This window comes from Schistocerca gregaria, chromosome 3, assembly GCF_023897955.1.
Source record: "Schistocerca gregaria isolate iqSchGreg1 chromosome 3, iqSchGreg1.2, whole genome shotgun sequence".
Classification (NCBI taxonomy): domain Eukaryota; kingdom Metazoa; phylum Arthropoda; class Insecta; order Orthoptera; family Acrididae; genus Schistocerca; species Schistocerca gregaria.
Window position 1 is genome coordinate 249,992,359 of NC_064922.1, and position 27,356 is coordinate 250,019,714.

The following is a 27,356-nucleotide window of genomic DNA, read 5'->3' on the forward strand; positions in this document are numbered from 1 at the left end:
AGCGAAGTGGCCGTCTCTGCTTTTTCTAACTTTAATTGCTTCAGATACTTCTTTGGACTACCAGGGGACCGATTTGGGTTTAGAGAGAGCAGATTAGAGAGGTACAGTAGCTTTTGCAACTTTTAAAATAATATTCATAGCGTTTTGCTCTGTTCAATCAATTTCTTTCGTTTGTTACGGGATGACATGTATATTGATGCTGCCTCTTCGGTGCTCACACATTGGTGTCATGGACAAGCGCTGACGAAACAAACCCACTGACGTGGAGAACACAAGCGCCATAACTCGATTCTCCAGAAAGTTTGCTCACTGGAAAACGAGTCGAAATATGCGAACACTTCTCGGCTGTTTTTAATAAACCGACCATCACAGCTTTCGACGTACTTGAAATGCCTTTAATGGGCAACATGCTCAGCCCAGGTGGTGGCATAAGAATCTAGCGTCGCGCTCTGTCACTTTTGTGTGCTGTGTTCAAAATCCGATCATCGTTTTTATTTATTATATTTTATTTATCTACCCACCTCCGTACAAGGTTGTTGCACGAATATTTCTTATTGAGCTAGGGAATATAACAATATTATATTAATTGTAAAATTACAATTAGGATGAACAATAAGTGTCATACATTTATTATATAATATATGAGTGCATGGTGCTTTCAAAGGTTCCAATCTTTTTAAATTCTCATATTATTAGTATTCATTCTTATATCAATTCTTAATTATGTTTTATTCTTATGTTTATTCTTCAGGAATTTTTATGCATTCCCTAGATGATAACGATCGTAGAAACATTCGAAACAGATATTCCGAACACCATGAGCAGGCAGGCTTGCCATAGCGACAATTCTTCGCATAAATCTCACTCGGAAAATAAAATTCGTTAACATTGTCGTAGATTTCACGAGTTGACAATTATTTCGTGCCAAACAGCTCATAATGGGTCACTTTTCTGAAAACTGGCGCTTGCATTTCATTCTACACAGGGAAGACTACAGGAACTTCAAATAGGTTTTCCATTCATTTATTGTTTTTTTTTTTTAATTAATCCAGCAGGCGTAGAATTAGTGGGCGAATAAACAACGTTATTTCAATATACAGTGGAAAACATTCATTTAGTAATCTTCCATGGACACTGGTGAATACATGAAATACAAAAATAGAAATCAGGTTTCGAACACAGAGCAGAAGTATGAAGCCGCGACGCTAGCCACCGTATCACCACTTCGGTTGGACTGTTTACTCACTAAAAAGAGCATAAAGTACCACGAGAACTTCGGCCGTTGTTTTCTCAGAAACGGCCAAATATTACGGATTAGCCGAGACACGTTTTTGCTTATTTTTACCCCTCTTCCAACGAGCAAAGTTTCTGGGAAACCGGGTAATGACACTTGCCGTATTCTCTTCGTGAGCCCTGTCAGCGAACTTAACCTGTGGCATTACTGCTCGCTCTGACGCGCCCTAGCAGGGGTATCCAGCTGGATTGTGTTTCAAGCAGCGACCATTGCAATCATTCCTGAATCTGCTGTTATGATTGGCTACTTCAAGGTACCGTCCTTTGGAGAGCTGCTTTTTGTCTACGCAGCTTTTTAGGTATCATGCACCTAAACCTACATTCGTACTCTGCAAACCACTGGGCAGGGCATGGTACACGAAACCTCCCATTCTACGACATATTCCCGATTTTTTCCGCTCTGTTTACGTATGGAGCGCGAAAAAAATTACTGCTTCAACTCGAATGTGCACTCTGTAATTAGTCTAATTTTGTCTACGAGGTCCTTGCGAGACCGATACATAGGAGTATGTATATTTTCTTGTTGATTTTATGATCTTCAGTCCGAAGACTGGTTTGATGCATGTATCTGTACTAGTCTAACCTGCGCAAGCCTCTTCATCTCTGAATAACTCCTGCAACCTATATCCATTCGAACCTACTTACTGGCCTCCGTCTACAGTTTTTGCACACTTCGCTTTGTTACCAAATTGGTTAATCTTTGATGCCCAGGATCAGTCCTATCAACCAACCTCTTCTTTAAGGCAGGTTATACCGTAAATTTGTTTCCCCCAATTCGTCCCATTATCTTCTCATTAGTTATTCGATACAACCACCTAATCGCCAGCATCATTCTGTAGCACCACATTTCAAAACCCTCTTCTTTTTTAAACAATTTATCGTCCGTGTTTCACTTCTAAGGCTATACTCCAGACAAATACCTTCCGGAAAGGACTTCCTAACACTTACATTTTTATTAGATATTAATAAAATTTCACGTTTTAAAGTGGTTTTCTTGTTACTGCCAGTCTGTATTTTATGTCCTCTCTGCTTCGGCCATCTCCCCTTATTTTTCTGCCCAAGTAACTGAATTCCTCTACAACTTTTAGTGTCTTACTTCCAAATCTAATTCTCTCATCATCGTGTGATTTAAATGGACTACATTCCATTACCATTGTTCTACTGTTGTTGAATTTCATGTTACAATCACTTTTCAAGTCAGTATTCATTCTGTTCAGCAGCTTTCCCAAGTCCTTTGCAGTCTCTGTCAAAATTATTACCCTGGTGCATAAGTTAGTTTCTTTTTTTGTTTTGTATTTTGGTGTTCGGTTGCTATGGGTTCATTTACCAATTGTCATTTCTTATTTGTAGTTCACTGTTACTGTTTGAGTTTACATATTGTCATTTCGTTATTTGAGGACACTGATTGGCCAAGCGGTTCTAGGCACTTCAGTCCAGAACCGCGCTGCTGCTACGGTCGCAGGTTCAAATCCTTCCTCGGGCATGGATGTGTGTGATGTCCTTGGGTTGGTTAGGTGTAAGTGGATCTAAGTCTAGGGGAGTGATGACCTAAGATGTTAAGTCCCATCGAGTTCAGAGCCATATGAACTGTTTGGTTGGAGCTATGGACGCTAGAAAATGGAATGAAAAGTGGAGTAATCGGGACATTTCCGACATATTCTTCTGTTTGAGTTCGGTAGATGGGCGAGAGCAGCGGAGGCAGCCAGAATCATTTGCGCCGTGTATAGGGATAATGCCACTGGACAGAGCACAGCAAGAAAATGGTTTTCTCGCATCGATCATCCCTATCCAATGTTGTTACTGGTGAGGAGAAATGATGCCTTTATGCTAACAAACGTAAAGGAGTGATTGTGCCCAAACAAAGCATTAAATCCCCTGTAAAGATCTGCGCGCATCCACAAAAGGTAACGTTATGCATCTGGTGAAACAGTGACTGTGGTGCGCTACGAATTGCTTCTCCGAGGTGCAACCATCACTGCTGACTTATTGTCAACAACTGAGACGTCTTGCAGAAGATCAGGGAAGACTGCGCGAAGTTGATACTCCACAATAACGCTCGCCTGCATTCTGCTAGACTGACAAAAAACACTATAATGGAGATGGGCTGGGAAGTCATTCGTCTGATCTTGCGCCCTCAGGTTTTAACCTTTTCCGCTCTCTGTCGAAGAACCTCCAAGGAAATTCCTTTCCGGATGAAAATGGACTCCGAAGACCGTTCGACGTATTCTTCGTCTCAAAAACCACTTGATTTCTACAGTAGCGAAATTGAGAAGTTACCCTAGCATTGGCAGACTTGTAAACAGAGAAGGAGAAAATATTTTTGTTGACAAAGCCTCTGTTGTGTCTGCTGTCTTTATTAAACTTATGAAAAAAACGCAACGAACTTATGCACCAACCTAATGCAATGGAATCGGTAAACTACAATGTTTCGATTTCTTCTCTCTCAACTTTAATTCCTTTTACAAATTCCTCCTGGGTGTCCTTCACTGACTGATCAACGTACAGATAGAATAACATTGGGGATAGGCTGAAACCCTGTCTCATTCCCTTCTCAACCGCTTCTTCTATGCATGTCCGTAGACTTTTATAACTGCAGTCTTGTTTCTGTACAATCTTCATATCACCCTTTGCTCCTTGTATTTTATCCACATTACTTTCAAAATTTCAAACAGTTTAGTCCATTCAACAATTGACAAGTTCTGCGAAACACTATAACTGCTGTAAATGTAGATTTGCCTTTCTTCAAGCCGTCTTCGAAGATAAGGTGTAGGGTTAGTATTGCCTAATGTGTTTCTACACTTTTCCGGATCCGAAACTCATCGTCCCCGATGTTGGCTTCTACGAGTTTTACCTTTCTTCTATAAATAATTCAAGTTAATATTTTGCAAACATTACTTATTAAACAGAGTTCTGTAGTATTAACATCTGTTCCACATATCTTGCTTACCAGGTGGAGAAGTTGTGTGTTGTCTGGTTCCCCCAAGAATGTCAATAAAGGCGAGGGAATATAGTCTACTGCAGGGACCATGTTTCCACTTAGGTTTTTCAGTGCTCTGTCAAGTTCTCGTCGCAGTATCACGTCTCTCAACTCATTTTAACCTACTTCCTCTTCTCTTTCTATAATATTGTCTTCAAGTTTGTTTCCGTTATATAAGCTCGCTATATATTCCTTTCAGCTTTCCCTTCTTTGCTTAGTACTGGCTTACCAACTGAACTCTCTATATTCACACAAGCGCCTGCTTTTCTCCGAAGGTGCCTTTAAATTTTCTATAGGCAGCATCTACACTACTGCCCATTATAATTGCTACTCCACGATGACGTGCTACAGACGCGAAATTTAACCGACAGGAAGAAGATGCTGTGATATACAAATGATTAGCTTTTCAGAGCATTCATACACGGTTGGCGCGGGTGGCGACACCTACAACTTGCTGACATAACGAAAGTTAACAACCGATTTCTCATACAAAAACAGCCGTTGAACGGCGTTGCCTGGTGCAACGTTGTTGTGATGCCTCGTGTGAGGAGGAGAAATGCGTCCCATCACGTTTCCGACTTTGATAAAGGTCGGATTGTAGCCTATCGCGATTGCGGTTCATCATATCGCGACATTGCTGCTCGCATTGTTCGAGATTCAAAGCTGTTACCAAAATATGGAATCGGTGGTTTCAGGAAGGTAGTACGGAACGCCGTGCTGGACCCAAACAGCCTCGTATCACTAGCAGTCGAGATGGCAGGCATCTTATCCGCATGGTTGTACCGGTCTATGGTTTGCACCTTGCTGCCTTCCAGCTGGAAGCATACAGCTGGCTGACTTCATCTGGCTCCAAGATACCACCCAGTGGTCCTTGGTTCACCGTCTGTGCTTTTGGGCACCTCGTTCCTGATCTACTGTCCCCGCCTGTTGACGTCCAGTGCTTCTGTGCCTTAGGCTATTGGCAAGCCACAGGTGCTGCGTTGGCCACAAAGCTGCTGATACAAGCGACGTTAACTGCTGGCATCTGTGCACAGAGAGCACGTCATTGGCATTGTGCTGACGTGCACTTGGCTACCTGAAGGCATTGCAAGCCATCGACACGACGCCTCCGCCTGTTAATTAAGCGTGTTATTATCACTGTCTGCATGGTTCCTCGACGGTCGAGAAGTTTGTTCATTGCACCTGCTCTCCGGTCTTCCACCTGCACCAAAATAGTGGCCTCTCACGAAGTCAGCTACACCCAGGACCGTCCTGACCCTGCTACACAACTAACATAAAAAGGACTGTTTGGGAATTTATGGATATCAAGTTGAATTAATATGCATGGATATGGAATTACTTCGTCTCATTTTACAAACACCATCACAAAATTTATTAGCAGCAATAAAATGCTGTCAAAATATGGCACTGATACTACTGGCTTACACTGCCAGAAAAAAAAATTAGTACTTTTATCTAAGAGGTTTCCGATTTACCTTAGATTTATTATTACAACAGTGCATATGGAGTACAGTAAGTGAAATGTTTACATGTACAGATCAATAGCAGACGCAGTTCTCGGGTACCAGGTGTCGACCTATGCTGAAACGTATTAGAACGTGGTGTATCCTCCCCGTGTGACAACGTAGACACTGACTCTGGCATCCAGTCGATCGTACAGATGGCGGATACTGTCCTGGGATATGTTTTGCCATGCCTGCTCGACCTGTTCACGTAGTTCTACAAGAGTTGCTGGTAGACGAGTGACATGAGTCGCTTCTCGTCTCATCATCCCCCCACATGAGCTCGATTGGAGACAATACCGGAGATACTGCTGGCCAGGGAAGTTGCTGCACGTCTTGCAGAAGACGTTGAATTTCATGGGCTGTGTGTGGGCGGGCATTATCCTGTTTAACAGAGCATCAATTTCCTGTTGAAAGAACAGCAAAATGACGGGTCTAAAAACTACCTGCACACACCGTGCGCTGTTTAATGTCCTCTCCAGAAACACCAGAAGTGAACGAGAGTTGTAGCTTTTCGCATACAAGACCTTAAGACCTGGGCCGGACCTACGTATCTTGAAAAAATGCACTCTACGAGACGGCGCTCACCAGTAGTCGTAAGCGCAAACGACGATCACTTTCATACAGGCAGAATCTGCTATCATCGCTGAAGACCATGGTGCGCCATTCCGTCTTCTAAGTGATCCTCTGACGGAACCAGTCAATCCGTGCAGGTCGATTTTGTGGCATGTCTGTAGTCTCAGTGTTAGTAACCAGTTCGCGATAGTTCCTGCTAACGCATCTGAGTTGACTCTCCATCTTATCTGTACTGTGGTATCTATACAAATACTATTGCTGCCTTTACGATACGACGATCCTGACTACCATCGGTGCTGCGTGGACATCCACAGCCTCAACAACGTGCGTGAGAATGGTCATGTGGCCACTGATACTAATATCACTGCGCAACTGACAAGGCACATCCAACTTGTGAGGCAAGTCTCTGAAAGGATCATCCAGTCACTCAGATGGCGACAATTCGACCCCTTTCAAACTCACTCAGTTGGCTGCAGAAGTGCATCTCTGCTGCATGGTTGCCTGCTTGCTTCACACGCTTGCACCACACTGAGCCTTTTGCCTGTGAGCATTCCCTATTACAAGGTAGACAAAGATGGTACTCTGGCAGATATGCCACTTTGCTACCTACTGTCGGACGACACAAATCATTATCACTATATCTGCTATGCCCCAGGTGGCAATCATCGGATCAAAATCAACGTAGTCTTTCCAACTGTGCTAATTTTTTCGTGCAGTGTATAAAAAAGCTTCAAATCTGGTTTTTCTCCACATGTGCGAAATTTCGTACAGTTCCGACAGATAGCACTGCCGTAGCTAACAATCATAATGGCGTCCACTTAAGACACTCATTACAAGCTATGTGCTATAATTGATTTCTTAGTTACTGAAAAGTAAACCATTTGAACATTCATAAATGTTTGTTTGCATTATAAGGTTATGATGCTGTAATAGACGTACTGGTGGATGGAGTTAAAGCGTCAAGAAGTGAGAAACTGAGCTCCATGATTACTCACGTTGGAGACATCCTGTCACAGCCTCTGCTCCGAAATGATGGATTGCGCGGACGCCGTTATTCGTACAGATCGGTGCATCAACTGAAGTTATCGTGTAGCATTGAAAGCGCAAGTGCGATGTTTTACAATCTTGCGTATCCAAAGGTGTGTTCGAGATGCCTTCCACGAATACTCACGACAGACTACAACGTACGAAGGAAGTTCATTTCCCATGATGAATAAATCCCCTCCAGTTGTACAAGACTAATCCTTTATTTGGATAAAATCGTACACACGACCCGACTTTCATTATGTAAATCCCAATTTCAGGCGCGTGATTTCGTACGAGAATATCGTACCAGTCATGTAAACGTTCTAGCAAATTTATCAAGTAGCATGCGAAATCTTGTGTGGGTGAGGCATGGAAAGATTCTCTGAGTCAGCCAGTACCGCACCGGGTAAATGGGTCCATATAACTGCTCAGCTTGCCACATGTAATGGAAATCCAGCAAGACCGGTCAACAGACTACTGCGTGAACCACAGTGAGACTCCTGTGTGTACATAGGACAGAGGGTGGCCGCCATTAGGACTAATATCGAGGGCTGCTTGAGGATTATCGACATGGAACCCACTTTAAGATTATGAGAGCGTGATCCGTGAAGTGAAAACGGTGGTGTGAGTACAATAAAAGAGCGTTTACCGACAGCGAACATATATGCTTACATATTACTCGGGGTTATTTTCTGTGACGGCTATTCTCTGACGAATATATGTACACAGGGGTCTCAATGCAACTCGCGCGGCAGTATGTTGACCGGGCCATCTACGATATACGATAGTCTGGGCACTTACATGGCCCAGTTTACACTGTGTGTTACTGGTTGACTCAGAGAACCTTTTCATGCTTCGCCCGCACGGTATCTCGCATGCTGTTTGATAAATCTGCTGGATATTTTAGACGACTGATATGACATTCTCTTAAGCAATCAAACGCCCGTGAAGATTGGGTTTACAGCTTGAAACCCGGATCGTGTGTACGATTTTATCCAAATAAAGGACGTCAAGTACAACTGGAGCGGATTTATTCATCATAAAAATTATTAGCAACAGTTGTGGATGTCCCACAAGAGTATCTTATACCAAATTTTGTCTGAAGTGTTGGAGCAGTCCGAAGTCAATGGAGAGGCCTTTCTGTTACGAATCTTTACAGGAGACGAAATCTGGGTGCATCGCTTTGAACCGGAAATAAAAAGACAGTCACAGGAGTAGCCCAACCACAATCCCAAACAGAAAAGAAATTCAAGGCAGCTTCAAATTCTCGCTGACTGTATTTTGCAGTAGTGAAGGTGTCGCTCTCAGGGACGTGTTGCTAAAAGGGTTGACCACGAACTGTTTCAGATGCCTATGTGAAGACTTTGAGCAAACTCAGCGTTTCCAACATGTTTGATCGGACAAGAATGCGAAAGAAATCTTGCTCCCATATGGCAATGTACGCCCGAATACAAATTTCAGAACCCGGGAACACACTGTCAAATTGTGTCGAACATCATTGACTCATCCTCCATATAGCCCAATTCTGTCGTCCTCGGATGTTTACCTGTTTGGGTCGCTTAATAATTTTCTAAGCGGGGCACGCTTTGAAGATTAGAGCGTCATTCGTGCAGTGAAAACATAGCTATGAACACAGTACAAGGGCGTTTACCAACAGGGAATACATGTTCATACACAACACTAACGTAAGGCTATAGAACTTAATGGAGACTAGGAAAACACTTCGTGTAAAAGAAAGGTTGATTGATATTGTGACTAAATTCTAACTCTTAATAATAAATACGTTCTGAGGAAACGACCCTCGTAACGATGTAAGTGGTAATAAGTCTTGAATTATACTCTCCTTATTCCATGTTGCAGAGTTAGATATGGAATACAATTTCATAGTCTAATTTTTCGAAGAATACTCACATTTTAACTTTACTTCTGTAGATTCACAATAGTTTCCATTCGTTTGTATACTAATTAGGCTCCAAGACCCAGCATCACTCATCGAGACATTTCTTATACGAACGCCGCAGTCACCCGCTGTGAAATTACCCCAGAAGGCCACATTCTCTTGCGATGACGCCTTTTCATACTGCAGAAATAAAAAACATTTTGTTATACAGACTAAATGAATGATTACAATGTATTGGCTTCGCTTATGAAGACAATGCCCTTATCGTTTTATCTATCCAGACATAAATCACGACTCGCCCTCACAGCTTCATTATAGAAACGATATTCTAGGCTATGACTAAGACAATTTCTCTGAAGTTTGCAAAGTAGGACCGAAGTTCTGACAGAAATGACTGTCAGGGTTGGATACGAGAGTCGGCAAGAGCATTGACCACGAAATACAAGGTTGCGAGTTTGAGTCCCAGACCAGTACACAGTTTCAATTTGACACTAAGTACCAATACGGACTGAAAGAATCATTCATTATAAGAACATACTGCAAGGTGTTAAGCTACTGAACAAGTGAAAGCTGATGTATTATAGAGTGTTACTTTATGATGTTACTCACAATGTTGCCAACAGAGTAAAATTAAAAGAATTATTGTAATGTGCTAGCTATAAATCCACAATACTATGCTCAAGTATCTATACAGTCACAGATTAAAATATTTCAGATGGAACATAGATCAATAAAGAGATTGTAATAGTGGAAGTGCTCAGTAAGACAAAAACAAAAAAAAGGACACCACGAACTAGTTATCCGGAAGGGACGGAAATTTGTAGATATGATGTACATGTACAGACAAACAAGTGACGACACTTTCTGAAAAACTGAGTTATCTATTGAAGACAAAGAGCTCCACAAATTGAGCAAGTCAGTAAAGGGTGGCTCCACCTCTGGTCCTTAGCCAAACTGTTACTCAGTTTGACATTGATTGACAGAGCTGTCGAATGTTCTCCTGAGGAATATCGTGCCAAATTATGTCCATTGGTGCGTTAGATCGTCAAGATCCCGAGATGGTTGTAGGGCTTGCTGATAATGCTCCAAACTCACTCAGTTGGAGAGAGATCCAGGAACCTTTTTGACCAAGGTAGGGTATGGCAAGCACGAAGACAAACAGCAGGAATTCTCGACGTGATCGGGTGGCCATTTTCTTTGCTAAATGGCTCAGGGTGGTTTGCCATGAAGGCAACGAAACGGGGCGTAGAATATCTCGACAAACCGCTGTGATGTAACGGTGCAACTGATGAAAGGCAAAGGCTTCCTCTTATGAAAAGAAATGGCACCCCAGACCAACACTGCTGATTGTTGGGCCGTGTGACGGGTGACATCAGGTTGGTATCCCACCGCTGTCTGGGACCTTTCCAGACACGTCTTCGGTCTGGAATCTCGCTGATTGGAGTCGACCTGTCTTCAGAAATGAGTCCCGCTTCGAACTGAGCCTCGTTGAGGAATCAAAACGTGTCTGGAGGCGCTCCAAACAGTGGTGCAATACCTACCTGTTACCCACGATATGCTCCGACAAGCAAGAGTTATGGTCTAAGATGCTATTTCTTTTCGTAGCAGGACCCATTTGGTTGTCACCCGCGGCCTCTTACACCACAGCGATAAGCCGACGATATGCTATGCCCGATTTGTTGTCCCGCATGGCAAGCTGTCCTCTGCTTACATTCCAGCACGATAATGTCCGTTCGCACATGGCGAGAGTTTCTAGTGCTTGTTTTGCTGCTTGTCAACCACGCTCTTCCCAACTGAGGAAGTTTGGAGCATTACGGGCAGTGCCCTCCAACCAGCTCGTGATTTTGACGATCAGGTGTTCCAGTTGGATGGAATTTTTCACGATATCCATCAGGAGGACATCCGGCGACTCCAACAATCAATACCAAGCCGAAGAATTGTATGCATTAGGGCCTTAGGTGGACCAACACGTTATTGAGTTGATCAATTTGTGAGGCTCTTTCTCTTCAATATATCATCCAACGAGGTTGTACTCAGTTATTTGTCTGTACATGTACATCACATCCGTCCCATTCAAATAATTCCTTCGTGCTCTGCCGTTCTTTTTTCTTGTCTTAGAGTGTATGTTGACTGTACATGCACTTTTTTATTTCGCCCTCTTGAAGTAATAACTCTAGGTGGTTCGTTGTAAACGTCTGCTATGTGATGGACGAGGGGCGCCAGATGGGAAAAATCCTTTTATTAATGTTCGTGAAAAATATATTTCATGTTCAAAGAGGGTACGAGACGACACGGTCTCAGGAGTACGAAACACCGCTGACCAACGTGGAGGCGCGAGGTCAATCAAGGAGCAAGCAATGCTATACAGTCCACCTGCCGGTGTTTTCTGGCGAGCCAGGAACGGTATGTGAATCTTTTAGTCAGCATTGTGTCCATTTCTGACTGAAATAATACCTTTAGCTGCCCCGGGCCAGAGCAATTGATATTAAACTTAATGTTGTTTGATTTATATGAAGCAAGTTATATAGAGGCTCAGTGAAAGTGATTGTTTTTAAGAATATAGTCAAGATTTGTTTGTTCTACATTTCATTGTTCTCTTTTACGTGATGAGAGTATTTGAATGACTGTGTGGTGACTTACATTTCATTAATTACAATACGATGCAATTTACTTTCTTTAAAATGTCTTGCAGCTATGGAAATCCTGTGTGGCTAGGGTTCCCCTCATGGTAGTCCGTTCGCCTGGTGCAAGTCTTTCGAGTTGACGCCACTTCGGCGACTTGTGTGTCGATGGTGATGAAATGGTAAGGACAACACAATACCCAAAATCTCCGACCCTGTCGGGAATCGAACCCGGGCCATTAGGCATGACATTCCGTCACGCTTCCCACTTTTTTTCGTTTTGTTCGATATAGTGCGTTGCGTTTGGTCGCAGCGGATGTCACAAGACATTCGTTCAAATTGATCGTTGGTTCCTCGACTCAGTTTTTTTTTTTAATTATTATTACAGACAGCACACAGCCCTCTGACCGAACATGCTGAGCTACCGTACCGGCTGTCCACTCAGCTACCAGGGGCGGACGTCTTGCAGGTAGAGATAATTATTGGTTCCTGGGGACTGTTGTACGCTGGGAGCGGGGAATATAGTTTATTATAAGAATTACCTATGTTTAGCCACTTAGTAGCAAATTTTGGGCCCTATTAAGATTTAAGTAAAGGATCCGTTGCACATAATCGGAGTTTTTATGCTAGGCCCGTTTTATAGACAGTCCAGCTCAGTCATACTCGCAGAACTGATATTATATAGGAAATTAGTGCTCGTGAACTTTAAGTGGACAGCTGATTTGAAATCCAACCATCGAGGTCATTAAGCACAAGAACTACCAGAAGTACTTTGTGAGAACTTGTTATATTTCATGACTTGATCATTTAATGTTACAGCGACAATTAAGATTTCTAAACAACTCCTTCACATTAGTTGGCTTTCCTTTTTGGTGCCATTCGACTTCTCTTATAATCCAGCAAAACACACTGCACCCAGATTTGACCATGCTTGCAACGTTGTTCTTTCAAAAACACGAGATTTGTAATTTGTTACGTTTAAATCGTTTGTTACTACTATTATAGCTTTTAATCTTGCGGGTAGATAGGACGGTCTCCAGTAACTTGAGATACAACGAGCGAGGAACTCGTCCTTTTCGAAGAATTATAAAGAGTTGTTGTCCATATTTTGAAGAAATTCATCTGGCTCACAACCGACACTCCGGTTCATGTGATAAATTTTAAATACGTCTGAGGCATTGAGTAGTCCATTCGAGCAAATATATTTGATTTCGTTTGCTTTATGGAGAGAAGCAGTCTCGCGCATGTACAATACAGGTGAGATTTCAAACTTTCCACGGCGTGGGAAAGATACATGAGGACTTTCTACATACAAACCCTAAGTTTATGGGATACATTCACCTGCTCCAGTTTACCGACGACACCACCACCACTGGCTTCCACTCAGCCGACCCAACAGTCCTTCCAGGTCCATCCCTATAATGTCAGCTCCTGGAGTAATCTCTGCTGCTATTACAGTCTTCCTAATTATCATCTTACAACTCTTAACCGTCCCGGCCTGATGTAAAGTTGTACACATCTCTCTGTCAAAACTTTCCTCTTCCAGGAAACTCTACATTTAATGTCCTGTGTCTATGACACTGAGTGTCAACATATACTGTCTTATCAAGAGTGTCCAGGCACCTATTAGTGGAAATTAATATGGGGTGCGTCCATCCTTCGCCTTTATGACTTTAACTCTCTGGGGACACTTTCAGTGAGCTCTCTGAATGTCTGTGGAGGAAGGCTAGCCCTTGTGCCTCAAGAGCCGAAACCAAAGATGATGTGATGTTGGACACTTTAGTCAGAAAGATGTTGCATTGCTTCAGACCCTGACTCTGAATAGGCTGCCCCATTTGAGAAATATTGTTCACAAATCATTGCCTTATTGAAGCTGCTTTAGGACAGTGTGCATTGCCATGCTGATACAATCAGTCATCGTCTTTGAACTGTTCCTCTACTGTAAGCAGCACATAATCAAGTAAAATGTGTTCATATCATTCCGCATTTAGCTCTTTCTTAAGCGCAATAAGGGGACTACAACCTAACCACGAAAATTCCCCCTATGTCATAACATCATCTCCTCCATATTTCCCTATAGCACCCCAGAATGATATTCTGGGCAGATCTGAAAAATTTGTAAAGTTTTTCCTGCCTTGTTACAGCACCTGAGTTTTAGCCATGATATGCTAGTAAGTAATATCTAGGCTGGAGTGCCAACAACGGATATGGGTGCACCACCGAGTTAATTGCCACACACCACCCAAGCTGGATGATCCATGTGCCACCGCACCAGAGTAACCTCACGGAGAAGGGATCTTGACTTAATTTTGTCAAACATGTACAGTGATATAACAACACGTAAGTGGTATGCAAGAAAGACTTTTCCATTAATAACGTAATTAGCATAGAATGACTGGTTCAAATATGCTGACTTTCAAAGGCATGTTTTCAGTTTACACGCAAGGAGCTCTGATGTGGGGCTTGTAACGCACCATCCGGAATCTGCCATGATGAATTCAGTGTACGATGCATTAGCCACCTTGGTCGAAAGGAATTGTCTGGAATGGGCTGCTGTCAACCCATCTCCACTGATGAGAAGGCTTGGGTGCCACCTACTGCCAGGGACCAGGAGGTGTAGGTGACAGTTCCTGGTGGGCTCCCAAATTATTGTCATCCTACAGGAATACAGTGCGTGCCACTCCTCAGACAGTGTCCGTGAACAAACACCGACATTGCAGGCTGTCTCACGTTCAGGGGCCATGATGAAAAAGGCCACCTAGTGCAGAGCTGTTGGCTGCCTTCCAGTGGCAATATCTATGACATTAGTGGTAGTGCTCTGATAAACTGCTAGCTTTGCTGCTGGCCGCTGGGACACGCAGGTGCCGTCCATGGTGTGTTCAGTCAGCAACTTCTTGTTATGAAACTTCCTGGCAGATTAAAACTGTGTGCCCGACCGAGACTCGAACTCGGGACCTTTGCCTTTCGCGGGCAAGTGCTCTACCATCTGAGCCACCGAAGCACGACTCACGCCCGGTACTCACAGCTTTACTTCTGCCAGTATCTCGTCTCCTACCTTCCAAACTTTACAGTAGCTCTCCTGCGAACCTACAGCAGGGTAGGAGACGAGATACAGGCAGAAGTAAAGCTGTGAGTACCGGGCGTGCGTCGTGCTTCGGAAGCTCAGTTGGTAGAGCACTTGCCCGCGAAAGGCAAAGGTCCCGAGTTCGAGTCTCGGTCGGGCACACAGTTTTAATCTGCCAGGAAGTTTCATATCAGCGCACACTCCGCTGCAGAGCGAAAATTCATTCTGGAAACATCCCCCAGGCTGTGGCTAAACCATGTCTCCACAATATTCTTTTTTTTTTCAGGAGTGCTAGTTCTGCAAGGTTCGCAGGAGAGCTTCTGTAAAGTTTAGAATGTAGGAGACGATATACTGGCAGTAGTAAAGCTGTGAGTACCGGGCGTGAGTCGTGCTTCGATAGCTCAGATGGTAGAGCACTTGCCCGCGAAAGGCAAAGGTCCCAAGTTCGTGTCTCGGTCGGGCACACAGTTTTAATCTGCCAGGAAGTTTCATATCAGCGCACATTCCGCTGCAGAGCGAAAATCTCATTCTGGAAACTTCTTGTTAAGTAGCTGCCTGCTGTGCGTGCCCCATCACTGCAGCAACTGGGACTGTGAGACATGCAGGCATCGGTGCCTACTGGTTTTGTGTGAGCTGTACCTGCTCATCAGGCTCCTGGCTGCCATGAAAGAAGGCACCTATGTATTCTTGAGTAATAAATGTGTATTCTGTTAACAATGTCGTATTAGCACCACCTGACATTCGCCAGATCCCCACCACCACACTCCGCATCATCATGCCATCCTAGCAATCCGAGAGACCATAGCTACAGCCCTCTATATTTGGTGTCAGAAGTCTGTATTTGCTACTGGAAGTGGCTACCGTCCACAGAGACGTCGACACCTGGTATCACACCACACACATACAGCCCATATTTGGTACTGGGAGTGGCTGCAATTCATAGACACATCAACAACTGGTATCACACCCACACAGGTATCACACCCACACATGTACTGCCTCAACAACCAATGTCCCGGTCCAGCACGTTACCAAACTTGACTGCTGCCGCTTGCACTTAGCCATTATGCTTTGTGGTGAATGACAGTCTTTTGTTAGTCTTTCTTGTTTCTGTTTTGTTTGTGGCCTTGGGGATGCCCACAGGAATTTGAAGGTTATGTTTGTTAATCTGTAGGAGCCTGTGGATCTCTCTGTGTCGCAGAAATTTTAGGGCTACCTGTAGCCACTGCAGTGTCAGTTTTGTAATTTGTCTCGGCATGAGTTGCCATGTACTAAGGCGGTTCCAGTTACATTAAGAGTAGAAGGTTTTTCCACGAGGCTCAGAAGTGCACACAGTCCTATTGGGCTATGATTCGGTTTAATGATTAATACAGTTTTTCTTATTTTGCGATTCCTCATTTTTTCTAGTATTACAGCAGATGAAGGTTACACAAATGCCAGAAATGTGTGTAGCTACTTTGCACAAGACAGTTGAAATTTTGAAAGGGCATATAGTTGATTTGTTGGGAATTAATGTTGAACAGAAAGAGTAACGATGCATTACAAAGGTAAGCCACTAGTGGGCAAGTACAATACGACGCAGGAGACTCGACCACTTTGTTGAAAATAACATTCCTCCCTTTGAGCCTATAGCAGCTAACCCAGTACTTTTTTCGAGGAGAACAAACAAGAAAGTGCCTGTATTTCTTAGTGGTGTAAGAACTATTTCAAAATTTGGCAACTAGTCAGACTGCAATTTTTTAAAAATATGGCTGAGTTACAGTTAGTGGTTGACCAGAAGACATACATTATGTGCCACGAGACTCTTAGAAAAGCGCAGACGATCGACCAGTTGGCTAATGGTCTTGTTAAGCTTTATCACAAGCGGAATAGGCCGAGCTTTTTAGGGAGAAACTCAGTGGATTGTCATGTAAGCAAAATGGGTCAGTGGAATCGATCTCGGACATGATTAGGAAAGTACACACACACACACACACACACACACACACACACACACACACTTATGAGCTAATGCGCAATTCAGAGACTGACAGTCATTGAACGTGAGGTGGAAGACAGAGCTTAAAACGTGTCTGTGAGGATTATTTCACTGACATGTTGAGAAGCGTCAGAGTGGAAAATCTAAGTGATTTTTCCGCGGTCATTAGGACTGTCACGCAGCTGGAGGAAATTAACATTTCTACTCAGGGACACAACAATCATAGTGTCTTCTCCGCTGAGGTGAAGTGTTGTAGATGTGCACATAAAGGCCACGTCAAAAAGCGACATCTCCAGTCAGAATGTTATAAGTGTGAAGAAGCAGGACATGTCGCACTTGATCGCTAATGAATAAAAGAAGGTAAACAGTGACTGGGTAAGTGTTCGTTAAATGCAGGAGGGGGCACCTCAATCATGGGTCGGAATTACCAATAGAACAAAGTACTGAAAAAACGAATGCAGGGTTGTAATGCTGCTTGCTGGGCATAATGAACGGCAGGAAACAAATTTTTGTGCGCACGGGTACTCATGACGGGTACTCTAGACTTGAGACTGAAGTCCTCACTGTGTATGTTACTTGGGGTTGGTGGCAATGACGTGATGTCATTGTGAACAGCACTGCACAGCTTGGGCTTTGGAGCTAAAAGTTTTCAGGAGCATATGGGAATGTTGTCGTATGTACATGGAGGCTACTGTGCTATCCTAGGCCTCGACTTTCTTGATAAATATCAAACAAAAATTGACCTTTCGTTATATACATAGGAATTTGCTGGGACATTGTTTCGACTGGGCACAACGACTGCAAGTAATACAATGTCACAAGCTCCACTGATCATGAATATGGTACCAAATGAACAGAAGATATGTACGCTATAGACTAATTTGCATGGTAACATACTGCAAGGCACAGGGACGTTAGTCTACGTTAGTGTAGGTAAAGATTTACCAAAGTAGGTATTATGTATTATACAACCATTATAAAGCAATGATGAGTTGTGTAAGTCACATCGTTTTTTGTGCAGAAGTGTAGAATGCGTCAGGGAAGCACATGGAGATTTTATAGTTCTAGTTATTCATAATAATTTTGACATGACGAGGTGAGAATGTCAAAGGGCTTACTGATTGATAATTTAGATCTACTAGAGGAAGATGATATAGGTAAGTCAAATGAGAAACTTTGCCAGAAGCAAACTGTTGATGCAACTTTATTGTGTGAGAACGTGAAGCACTTCCAGGGAAACAATAGGAAAGCAAGGGAAGCCTTGTAATTTATAGTTACTTAATGCAAGTGGTTCATGACCAGCAATACAAGTCACGCATCACAGAATACCAACAGGCAATAACATTCCAGTATATAGGAAAACATACAGGGTCCCAAGATGTCTCCAACTGTTAGTGGAAGAGTTTATTAATCACCAGGTTCAAATGGCTCTGAGCACTATGGGACTTAACATCTGTGGTCATCAGTCCCCTAGAACTTAGAACTAATTAAACCTATCTAACCTAAGGACATCACACACACCCATGCCCGAGGCAGGATTCGAACCTGCAACCGTAGCAGTCACGCGGTTCCGGACTGAGCGCCTAGAACCGCGAGACCACCGCGGCCGGCAATCATCAGGTGGCTGATTGGATTATTGAACAAAGTAACAATTCGTGGGATGCAGCCATGGTACCTGTCCCCAAAGTCATCAGATGCCATTAGAAAGTACAGTTTTTGCTGTAACTATGAATACTTTAACGCAAGAACTGTTGGCAATGCATGCCCTCTAGTGAATCTAACAGAGACTCGGACAACTGTGGTCAATGTAAATATGTTTAGGCAATGGATTTGTAGAGTGGCCATAACCAGCTGCAAGTAGTGCTGGAGAACCAGCTAAATACCACTCTTCTCATCCCATGGGATCGTTACCGGTACTGCCGAATGCTGTTCGGACTAAAATGTGCACCAGCTAGTTTTCAGAGACTATTGGATTGAGTAATTAGGGGGCTAAAACCAAAAATACGCATCATCTATCTAGATGACTTTATAGTATTTTTAAAGGTCACGGAGGAACATGTACGATGATTGGAGAAGGTGTTCAAGAGACCGCGAACAGCAGGTAAACAGTGAATATTGACAAATGTCATTTTGCAGCAACATAAGTAAACTATATCATGCCCATGATCAGTCATAAAAGCGTAAAAAATGATACATCATTAGTGTTGTCAGTTTCTATTTCTTGCTGTAGCATACAGCAAAAGATTTACTATCTTTGTAAGCATTTTCAGTAATTATGAAAAATTCGTAGAAAAGTTTGCTGAAATTGCCGAGTCTTTGAACAATTTGTTAAAGAAATGAACAAAATTTGAAAGTTCTCAGACAGTATTTGACACCTCGAAACAGGCACTGATGTCAGATCCAGTGCTAGCATTTTTTAGTTTGAAGAGGAATTCGTTTTGTTCTGTGATGCGACTATTATCGCGAGCAGATGCATTCTCAAGCAGAGTATGGATAATAGCATACACTCTGTCGCATATGCTTCCAGACAACTGAATACAGTTGAGTGGAATTATTCCACTATGGAGAAGAAAATGTTAGCAGTTATGTGGCGTTTCTTACTTCTTATTTTTATGGACAAAAGTTTAAAGTAGTGGTTAATCATGCCACATAGTGATTTTTTATGTTTGATAGACCCATCCAGTAGAATGACACACTGGACAATAAAGACGAGTGAATTCAGTTATGAGGTAGTGCACAAACTAGGGAAAAAGCATTGTAACACCGATAGTTTAAGCAGAAAAATAATTAGAGTTTTAGGGGTACTGGGAAAGAACATTGTTGAATTGCAGGGAGCACAGAGAGCTGAAGCTGACCGTCAGGAATTAAGATCACAGTCGTAGTTCATTTCGCATCGTACCTTTTTGTGCAGAATGATAAAGTGCACACCACATGTGGTGGTACCTGTGGCGTCTAGGGAGAAAGTTCTGAAACACGCATATGACCACGTGTTGGCAAGTCACAGAGCAACTGACCGAAAGGTAGCTGGAAAGTTTTGGTGGAGGACTAGGAAACAAGACGTTGATCAAAAAGTTAGGAACTGTGTACCTTCTACGCAAAGAACTGACTTTAGTCACTGAAACATTCCGTTACAGAGACTACCAGGACTGTCTAAACGGTCATAAATGATAAGACTAGTTAATTTAGGTCCATATAATTGACTGCCAGCAGGTAATCGTTACATATTGATTTTTCATGGTTTGTAGTGATGATTGCAATTCCTGATCAGCAAACAAGTACTGTAGCACAAGCATTCGTGAGTAACTGGTTACTCACATTTGCTGTTCCAGATACCCTAATCATGCATCAGGGCGCTAACTTTATGTCCAGTATGATGAAACAGTTGTGTTTATTTCTTTGCATTTGCAAGCTTCGAAAAAGTCCTTTCCACAGTCAGTGAATGGGAGAATGGTGAGATACATCACACAATTTCTAAAATATTAAGCTATTATGGAACAGTAATCGTGACAACTGGAATGTGTATCTAGAGTCATTGATGCAGCATTCAATTCTAAGGTACTACAGCTTCAGGCCTTTCATTGCATGTGGCAGCATACGGCAGGGAAATGCCTTTGCCTTTTGAATGATAAAACTAAGGCTTGGAACAAACGGTGAACCCGTAAAAAAAAATGCAGAAATGTTGCGAGAGATTTGGAAACACAAAAGCTTTAGAATGTCAAGAATGGAAGAGAAAACGTGTGGGGAAGTTGGCACAGAGTAGGACTGGTGAATTAGTTTTGGTCACGAAGCTGTACAAACCTGAATGTATAACGAAAAAAATTCCTAACCTGATACCAGGATCCATACCAAGTTATGTAAATGACATTGCCTGTCAAAGTTTAGATGCAAGCGCTGACGAAAACTCCTGTTATTCATGTAGAACGCGTTAAGTCATTCAGTGTAGCTATGGATGCTTTACACAAATTACGTTATTGTCTTCAGTAAAGAATTCTGAGTCTAAAATAATCCAAAAACGACCAGACAATAATCAAGTGCACAAAGGATGCCATACGCACTTAGAACAGGCCAATGAGTAGTAATATGGCCGAATTTTTAGATTGTTATTGAAGGTTATTATGTTCTAGATTACAAAGAATTATTATGAGTTTATTTTTGTGTTATGTATCGTTTATTTTGGGGTTTGGTTTCCTTTTCATTCCTTGATGGTAAACTATGTTGGTAGGTAGCACAAAAGGTAGTTTTTATGGTTTATTGTGATTGTGTGTTTGAGCCATGTAGATACGTCTTTAGAAGGAGGGAGAAGAAGTGGAAAATTATAGGAAAATGGGTACAGGTGCAAATCTGAGGTATATTAGTAATTTCAGAGCAAAGGGAAGCTTTCCTTCTACAGTTGTTGGAACGCTTTCGGGGATGTCAGAGGGAAACAATTATAGTATGCCAAGCTAAGATGGTTCACACTGTTGCGAGGCATGTGAGATGCAATTGTTCTCAGGAAAACCATAAACAATTGAATGTTGAAGGAAAGTGTTATGCCTGCACCTCGAGATCAGAGAGTGGGCACGCATTTTGTCTACTCTTTTTTTGCCAGAAGTGGTGATAGTAAATTATTATGAAAATGTTAAGCCGAAGGGCATGACAGCAATGGAATTATGGAACAGCACAATGCTAATAAGCGATATGACTTGTGACACAGAGGTCATGATGACCCGTCTCCCAGGTATGAACACTGGTACGACTATGCTCAAGTGAACATAACCTTCGTTGTATGGCCTGCAAAAGCCGTTAGATGTGCTACCAGTTCGAAACCTAACTTTTCTGAATAGAGCCCTGTACACAGACCTCCTACACTCAGTAGATGAACTCGTAGAGATACAAAAAGGACGAATCACAGCGGAACAAATGTGTCAACATGTGCGACAGTATCATTACAGTGTTACAGTATTATGACAATAAGTGTTACAATATCCAATGTTGCAATCGTTCTGATATCGATTTGTGTAATCTACTTTTGTTTTATACGAAGATCTGTACTGAGTTACCTGCAAACCTTATACTCGTGGATTGCTTTACCAATAAAACTAGGAATTAATAAGTGAGACTTAAGATTAAACTAGTAGACGAGATTGTGAATTTATGATAGATTGTACTGGACTACAAAAGAAAAACTGGAGACGATATACGGGTTTAAACGATAAGTTGATTGGAGTAAATGTGAAACATAGCTTTAGAGGATTAAGGGACAGTTCCATGCGAGCATGATGACAACCAAAATATGCTGTGCAACTGTTCATGTAAATCATGTATGACGAGATTGTTCCACGAATATTACTAGCAAAAGTTCGAGGGGAATTTTCTATGGGAATGGGAAGTGGTGCTTCCCAGAACAATATTCTGGACAGATATGAAGGATTTTTAAAGTGTTCCCTGGCTGGCTAGTACCCAATATCTACACTGGAACCTCAACAATAAAGAACAGTCGATACTGCATATAGCATGGGCACACCGCCGAGTTCATTGCCACACGCCACCTGAGCTGGATGAGCATGGTGCCAAAGCACCAAAGTGAACTCGTGGAAAATAGAGCATAATGTCATTCTGTCGGCCGCACACAGTGAAGCAACAACTCGTAAATTGTATGCAAGAGTGCCTTTGCAGTGCTCAGCATGATGCAGTGGTGTGATGATGAGTCCAGAAAACTAGGTAACAATCCGTCACCCTTGCCACACGATGAAGTCATCAGCATACTGATACAAGTACACAGACTTCCAAAGCCCAATCCTCAGTTTGTAGCTAAGCATTTCCAGGATGGAACATTTTAAGCACCATACATGATCTGCCCAGATGACTCCGATCTATGATGCAACAGCCAGCATGGTTTGCAGCTGTCGGCTGTTGCCGCCGTGTCTCTGCCTTTGCGTGTCTCCTACCACCAGGGACCTAACAGGCCTACATGATGGTCTATGGTGAGCTGCCAAACTACTAGTAGCTGCAGTAACTGCCGTCCCCTCAGGCTGTGTTTATGAACAGACAGTGGCGTCGCTGGCTATCTCTCACTGAGAGGATGGAGTGTAAGTATGTTTGTGGCCATCTCGTGCAGAGCCGCTAGTGGAGAATCATCTGTAATATCTACGAGACCCTTGTAATCTGCTAGCCGTGCTGCTGGCCACCAGGACATGTGGATAATATCCACAGTGCATTGGATCAGCAACCTCTTGTGATGCCAGTGGCCAACACTGCGAGACATACAGGCGTCAGTGCATACTAGCATTGCAGGAGCTCTACCTTCTCCCCGAGCCACTGGTGGCCCTGAAAGAAGCCAGTTGTGTATCCATGACAAATATGTATTCTGTATTGGAAAGTAGGAATAAAGTAAGAAGTCATGATGTTAACAAAAATGACCAATATGTAAAAATAGGTACTTTCCATAAATTTGCTACTGAGAAAAAGGGGCACCGTGTCAGGAATCATAAAAAGACAGATGGGAATGTTTTGAAATCTTCATGTCAAGTAACTGGTTTGCCAGAAAAAAACAATGAAAGGTAACTGCTGTGAGGATGTAAAATAACAAAAACCATGACAAAGTAAACAACGTCCCCACAAATGAGATTGAAAGACACGGCGACGGTTTTTCTAGGAAAGGAATATGTTGCAAATAACGGCGTTCACATTTTCATGGCTGTATACAAAACAATAACTGTGATAAAACATAAGAGACAATATAACGATTGCGACATAGAAGATCTTGAAAGATGTTCAGATTTTCATCATAACACGATGTAACGATGATGACAGAACACGTACAGATAAAGGGTAAGGAATAAGGACTGTGAATAAAGAGAATTAACAAGTTTAGTGGGAGGATTGACGTGGGTAGTACTGAAACAGCAGTGATCATTGGAATCAGCAGCAAGTTAAATGCCATTGTAAAAGGAGGATTTCATGAGCAATTAATAGGTAAAGAGAGAGTCTGCAGAGATTTGACGTCACAAATGCCATTAGAACAAGGAGACAAGTATTAGCAGAAATGAGAAATGAAGAAAAAATATTGATAATTATTGACATGGCGATACCAGATCGACGCATGAGTTTTATTATAGGAAGGGACCTCATGGTACACCATGCAGAAGTTGTGGATTTTGAAAAGGGCATTGTGACCACTACTGTGAACGGTGCAGAAAATAATACAGCGTATGCAAATATAAAGGGTCCTTGCGAAGGAGCACAACATCGATGCTACATGACGATGAGTAGTGAATGTTTTCAGTACGAATCCAGTAAAAATGAAATTACAGACAAAGAGAAACGAATAGTCGGAACTTTTTTTGAAACACAAGAGACAATGAAATACAAACATCGTTGTTTGCTAACAGCCCCAGTCTGTGTCGCCTGGCCACCAAGAGCTGATGCATAACGATTTGAAACACGGATACAGTTATATGGCTCCTTTCGTGTATAGCGATTTTACGACTATGACGTATGGGGCCAGAAGATGGCATCAATGTAATGCCGAAACTGGTAGCACATAAGAAGTTCATAAAATAAATTTCTACAATATGTACGGCTGTTGGTAAATTTTTGCATCAGGAAATACATGCCAGTTGTTGTCCCACGGTCCTCAATGGATCAACGAAGAACCTCTTTGCAGCTGACGTTCACTCCTGTCATCCTTGGCCCATGGTGCGCAACAGTGGCCTCGTCCCAGATTTTGGAAATCGCCATTTTCCCATGCAGTTTACAAACTTAGCCGTTTCGGTAATCTTCCATCGTTCGCTTGGAAGCCAATGATCACACCCTATTAGATGTCAGATAAATCGCTTCGTTTCTTTATTACGACAACGGTTGGTGTGTTTGCAATACAAGGAAATATCATCGAACACATATTTTAACCTACAAAACGCCACTAAAAGACAATAAAACAAAAACCATCCACACCTATCAACAACAATAATAGAAACTACACTACCAAAATCTTTTGTAACCTTGTTTGGCTCCGAAATGGCATAGATGATGGGTGGTATCCCCTGCTTCAACTGACCCAATTTTTAATACAGAGGTAAATTTATTTCTATGAAACTACAGTGTACCTTACATTAATAGCATTAAAACAGTTTCCAAACTGACTTTAGTTCATGGCTGCTGTAGTCTTCACGCCTTCTTACTTTACTCTTTCTATCAGTAGCAAGATGTCTACCTTTCATGAACCTTGGACTGGAACAACATCAGTGGAGGACCAACCTAAATCGTAAAAAAATTACTTTGTCGACGAAAAATGGGGTACGCATCCCCCAGCATTCCCCCAGAAAAACAGCACTGGTTCCTGCACAAAATACTGCACCGGCAACACTTTCACAATTATGGACGACTGTAGAGGTGGTTTGGCTCAATATTTCTGCAGGAGACTTCCAACAATTCGTTGAGTCTATGCTACTTCGCGCTGCTGCACTAAGCTGGGCAAATGGAGGTCCGACACAATATTATAGGGTATTCCATGAGCTTTGGTATCTCAGTGTATACATTCGTTGCGGCCCGCCATCGATCTGAGGCGCTGCCCCATTAGCTGTCTGATACAGCTAGCTCTTTATTCGCACGAAGTAATGGCCGCTATCGACAGGGGATCTCAAGTTGATTCCGTATTTCTAGATTTCCGGAAAGCTTTTGACACCGTTCCTCACAAGCGACTTCTAATCAAGCTGCGGAGCTATGGGGTATCGTCTCAGTTGTGCGACTGGATTCGTGATTTCCTGTCAGGAAGGTCGCAGTTCGTAGTAATAGACGGCAAATCATCGAGTAAAACTGAAGTGGTGTCAGGTGTTCCCCAGCAAAGCGTCCTGGGACCTCTAGCGTTCCTGATCTATATAAATGACCTGGGTGACAATCTGAGCAGTTCTCTTAGGTTGTTCGCAGATGATGCTGTAATTTACCGTCTAGTAAGGTCATCCGAAGACCAGTATCAGCTGCAAAGCGATTTAGAAAAGATTGCTGTATGGTGTGTCAGATGGCAGTTGACGCTAAATAACGAAAAGTGTGAGATGATCCACATGACTTCGAAAAGAAATCAGTTGGAATTCGATTACTCGATAAATAGTACAATTCTCAAGGCTGTCAATTCAACTAAGTACCTGGGTGTTAAAATTACGAACAACTTCAGTTGGAAGGACCACATAGATAATATTGTCGGGAAGGCGAGCCAAAGGTTGCGTTTCATTGGCAGGACACTTAGAAGATGCAACAAGTCCACTAAAGAGACAGCTTACACTACACTCGTTCGTCCTCTGTTAGAATACTGCTGCGCGGTGTGGGATCCTTACCAGGTGGGATTGACGGAGGACATCGAGAGGGTGCAAAGAAGGGCAGCTCGTTTTGTATTATCGCGTTATAGGGGAGAGAGTGTGGCAGATATGATACACGAGTTGGGATGGAAGTCATTACAGCATAGACGTTTTTCGTTGCGGCGAGAGGTTTTTACGAAATTTCAGTCACCAACTTTCTCTTCCGAATGCGAAAATATTTTGTTGAGCCCAACCTACATAGGTAGGAATGATCATCAAAATAAAATAAGAGAAATCAGAGCTCGAACAGAAAGGTTTAGGTGTTCGTTTTTCCCGCTCGCTGTTCGGGAGTGGAATAGTAGAGAGATAGTATGATTGTGGTTCGATGAACCCTCTGCCAAGCACTTAAATGTGAATTGCAGAGTAGTCATGTAGATGTAGATGTAGATACCCACTGACGTCGCCCAATCTAACACAACGTGGTTCGACCTATCGCTCACACTTCCTGCCTGCACATCCACTGGTTGAGCCGTCTCCACCACGGGGCAAGCTCATTTTCTGCTCATTATCAGTGCACCCCAGACACTGCCAATTCCTTGGTGCAGCCTACCCTTGGCTGCCCAGCCTGAGATTTCCGAGTAGAACACTAGGGCTTCTCTTCCTTACTGCAGCCATCAGCTGACGCTGGGTCCACGCTGAAACCGCGTGGGTTCCATGTGCCAATGGCTCAAACTGCTGTGTGTCGCGTCGTGTCGTGCTGCATCTCGATAAACAGTCTACTATGAAACTTTCTAACTGCTTTGAGTACACGTAGATAACACTTGATAAGAGTAATTAGCAACTCTCAATCTAACAGTCCACAGGTGTACTGTCGGTCCATAGTGTCTAACGGGCACAATACTTCGGCGGTCAGACACGTCGCCATCGTCAGGTACGCTGACGAACTGACCTCCTGAGGGCGGGTGGCCGTCTTAAATTCCCTCCCCCCGCCAGGAGTTCTCTCCGCGGTTCGCGCCCGCGCTTCAGCGCTCGACGAGACGCTGCCGTCGGCGTCTGTGGTGGCGTCGGTGTAATTGCCTCGTCCGCCCTAGGCGCCCGTTCGTTTCCTTTGCTGAGTGTCTTTTTAATTAGGCTCCATGGTGGTTCCTAT

General features: G+C 42.9%; 1 protein-coding gene across 2 annotated transcripts in view; it reads right to left on the bottom strand.

The window, feature by feature from the left end:
- LOC126353808 (uncharacterized) overlaps window positions 1–27,356 on the bottom strand; it is a 341,733-nt gene that overhangs the window by 253,197 nt on the left and 61,180 nt on the right. For both annotated transcript variants that reach the window (XM_050002905.1, XM_050002906.1), the window contains one exon: window positions 9,286–9,454. In XM_050002905.1, the coding sequence (XP_049858862.1) occupies window positions 9,286–9,454 (169 nt within the window). The remainder of the gene's footprint in view (window positions 1–9,285; window positions 9,455–27,356) is intronic.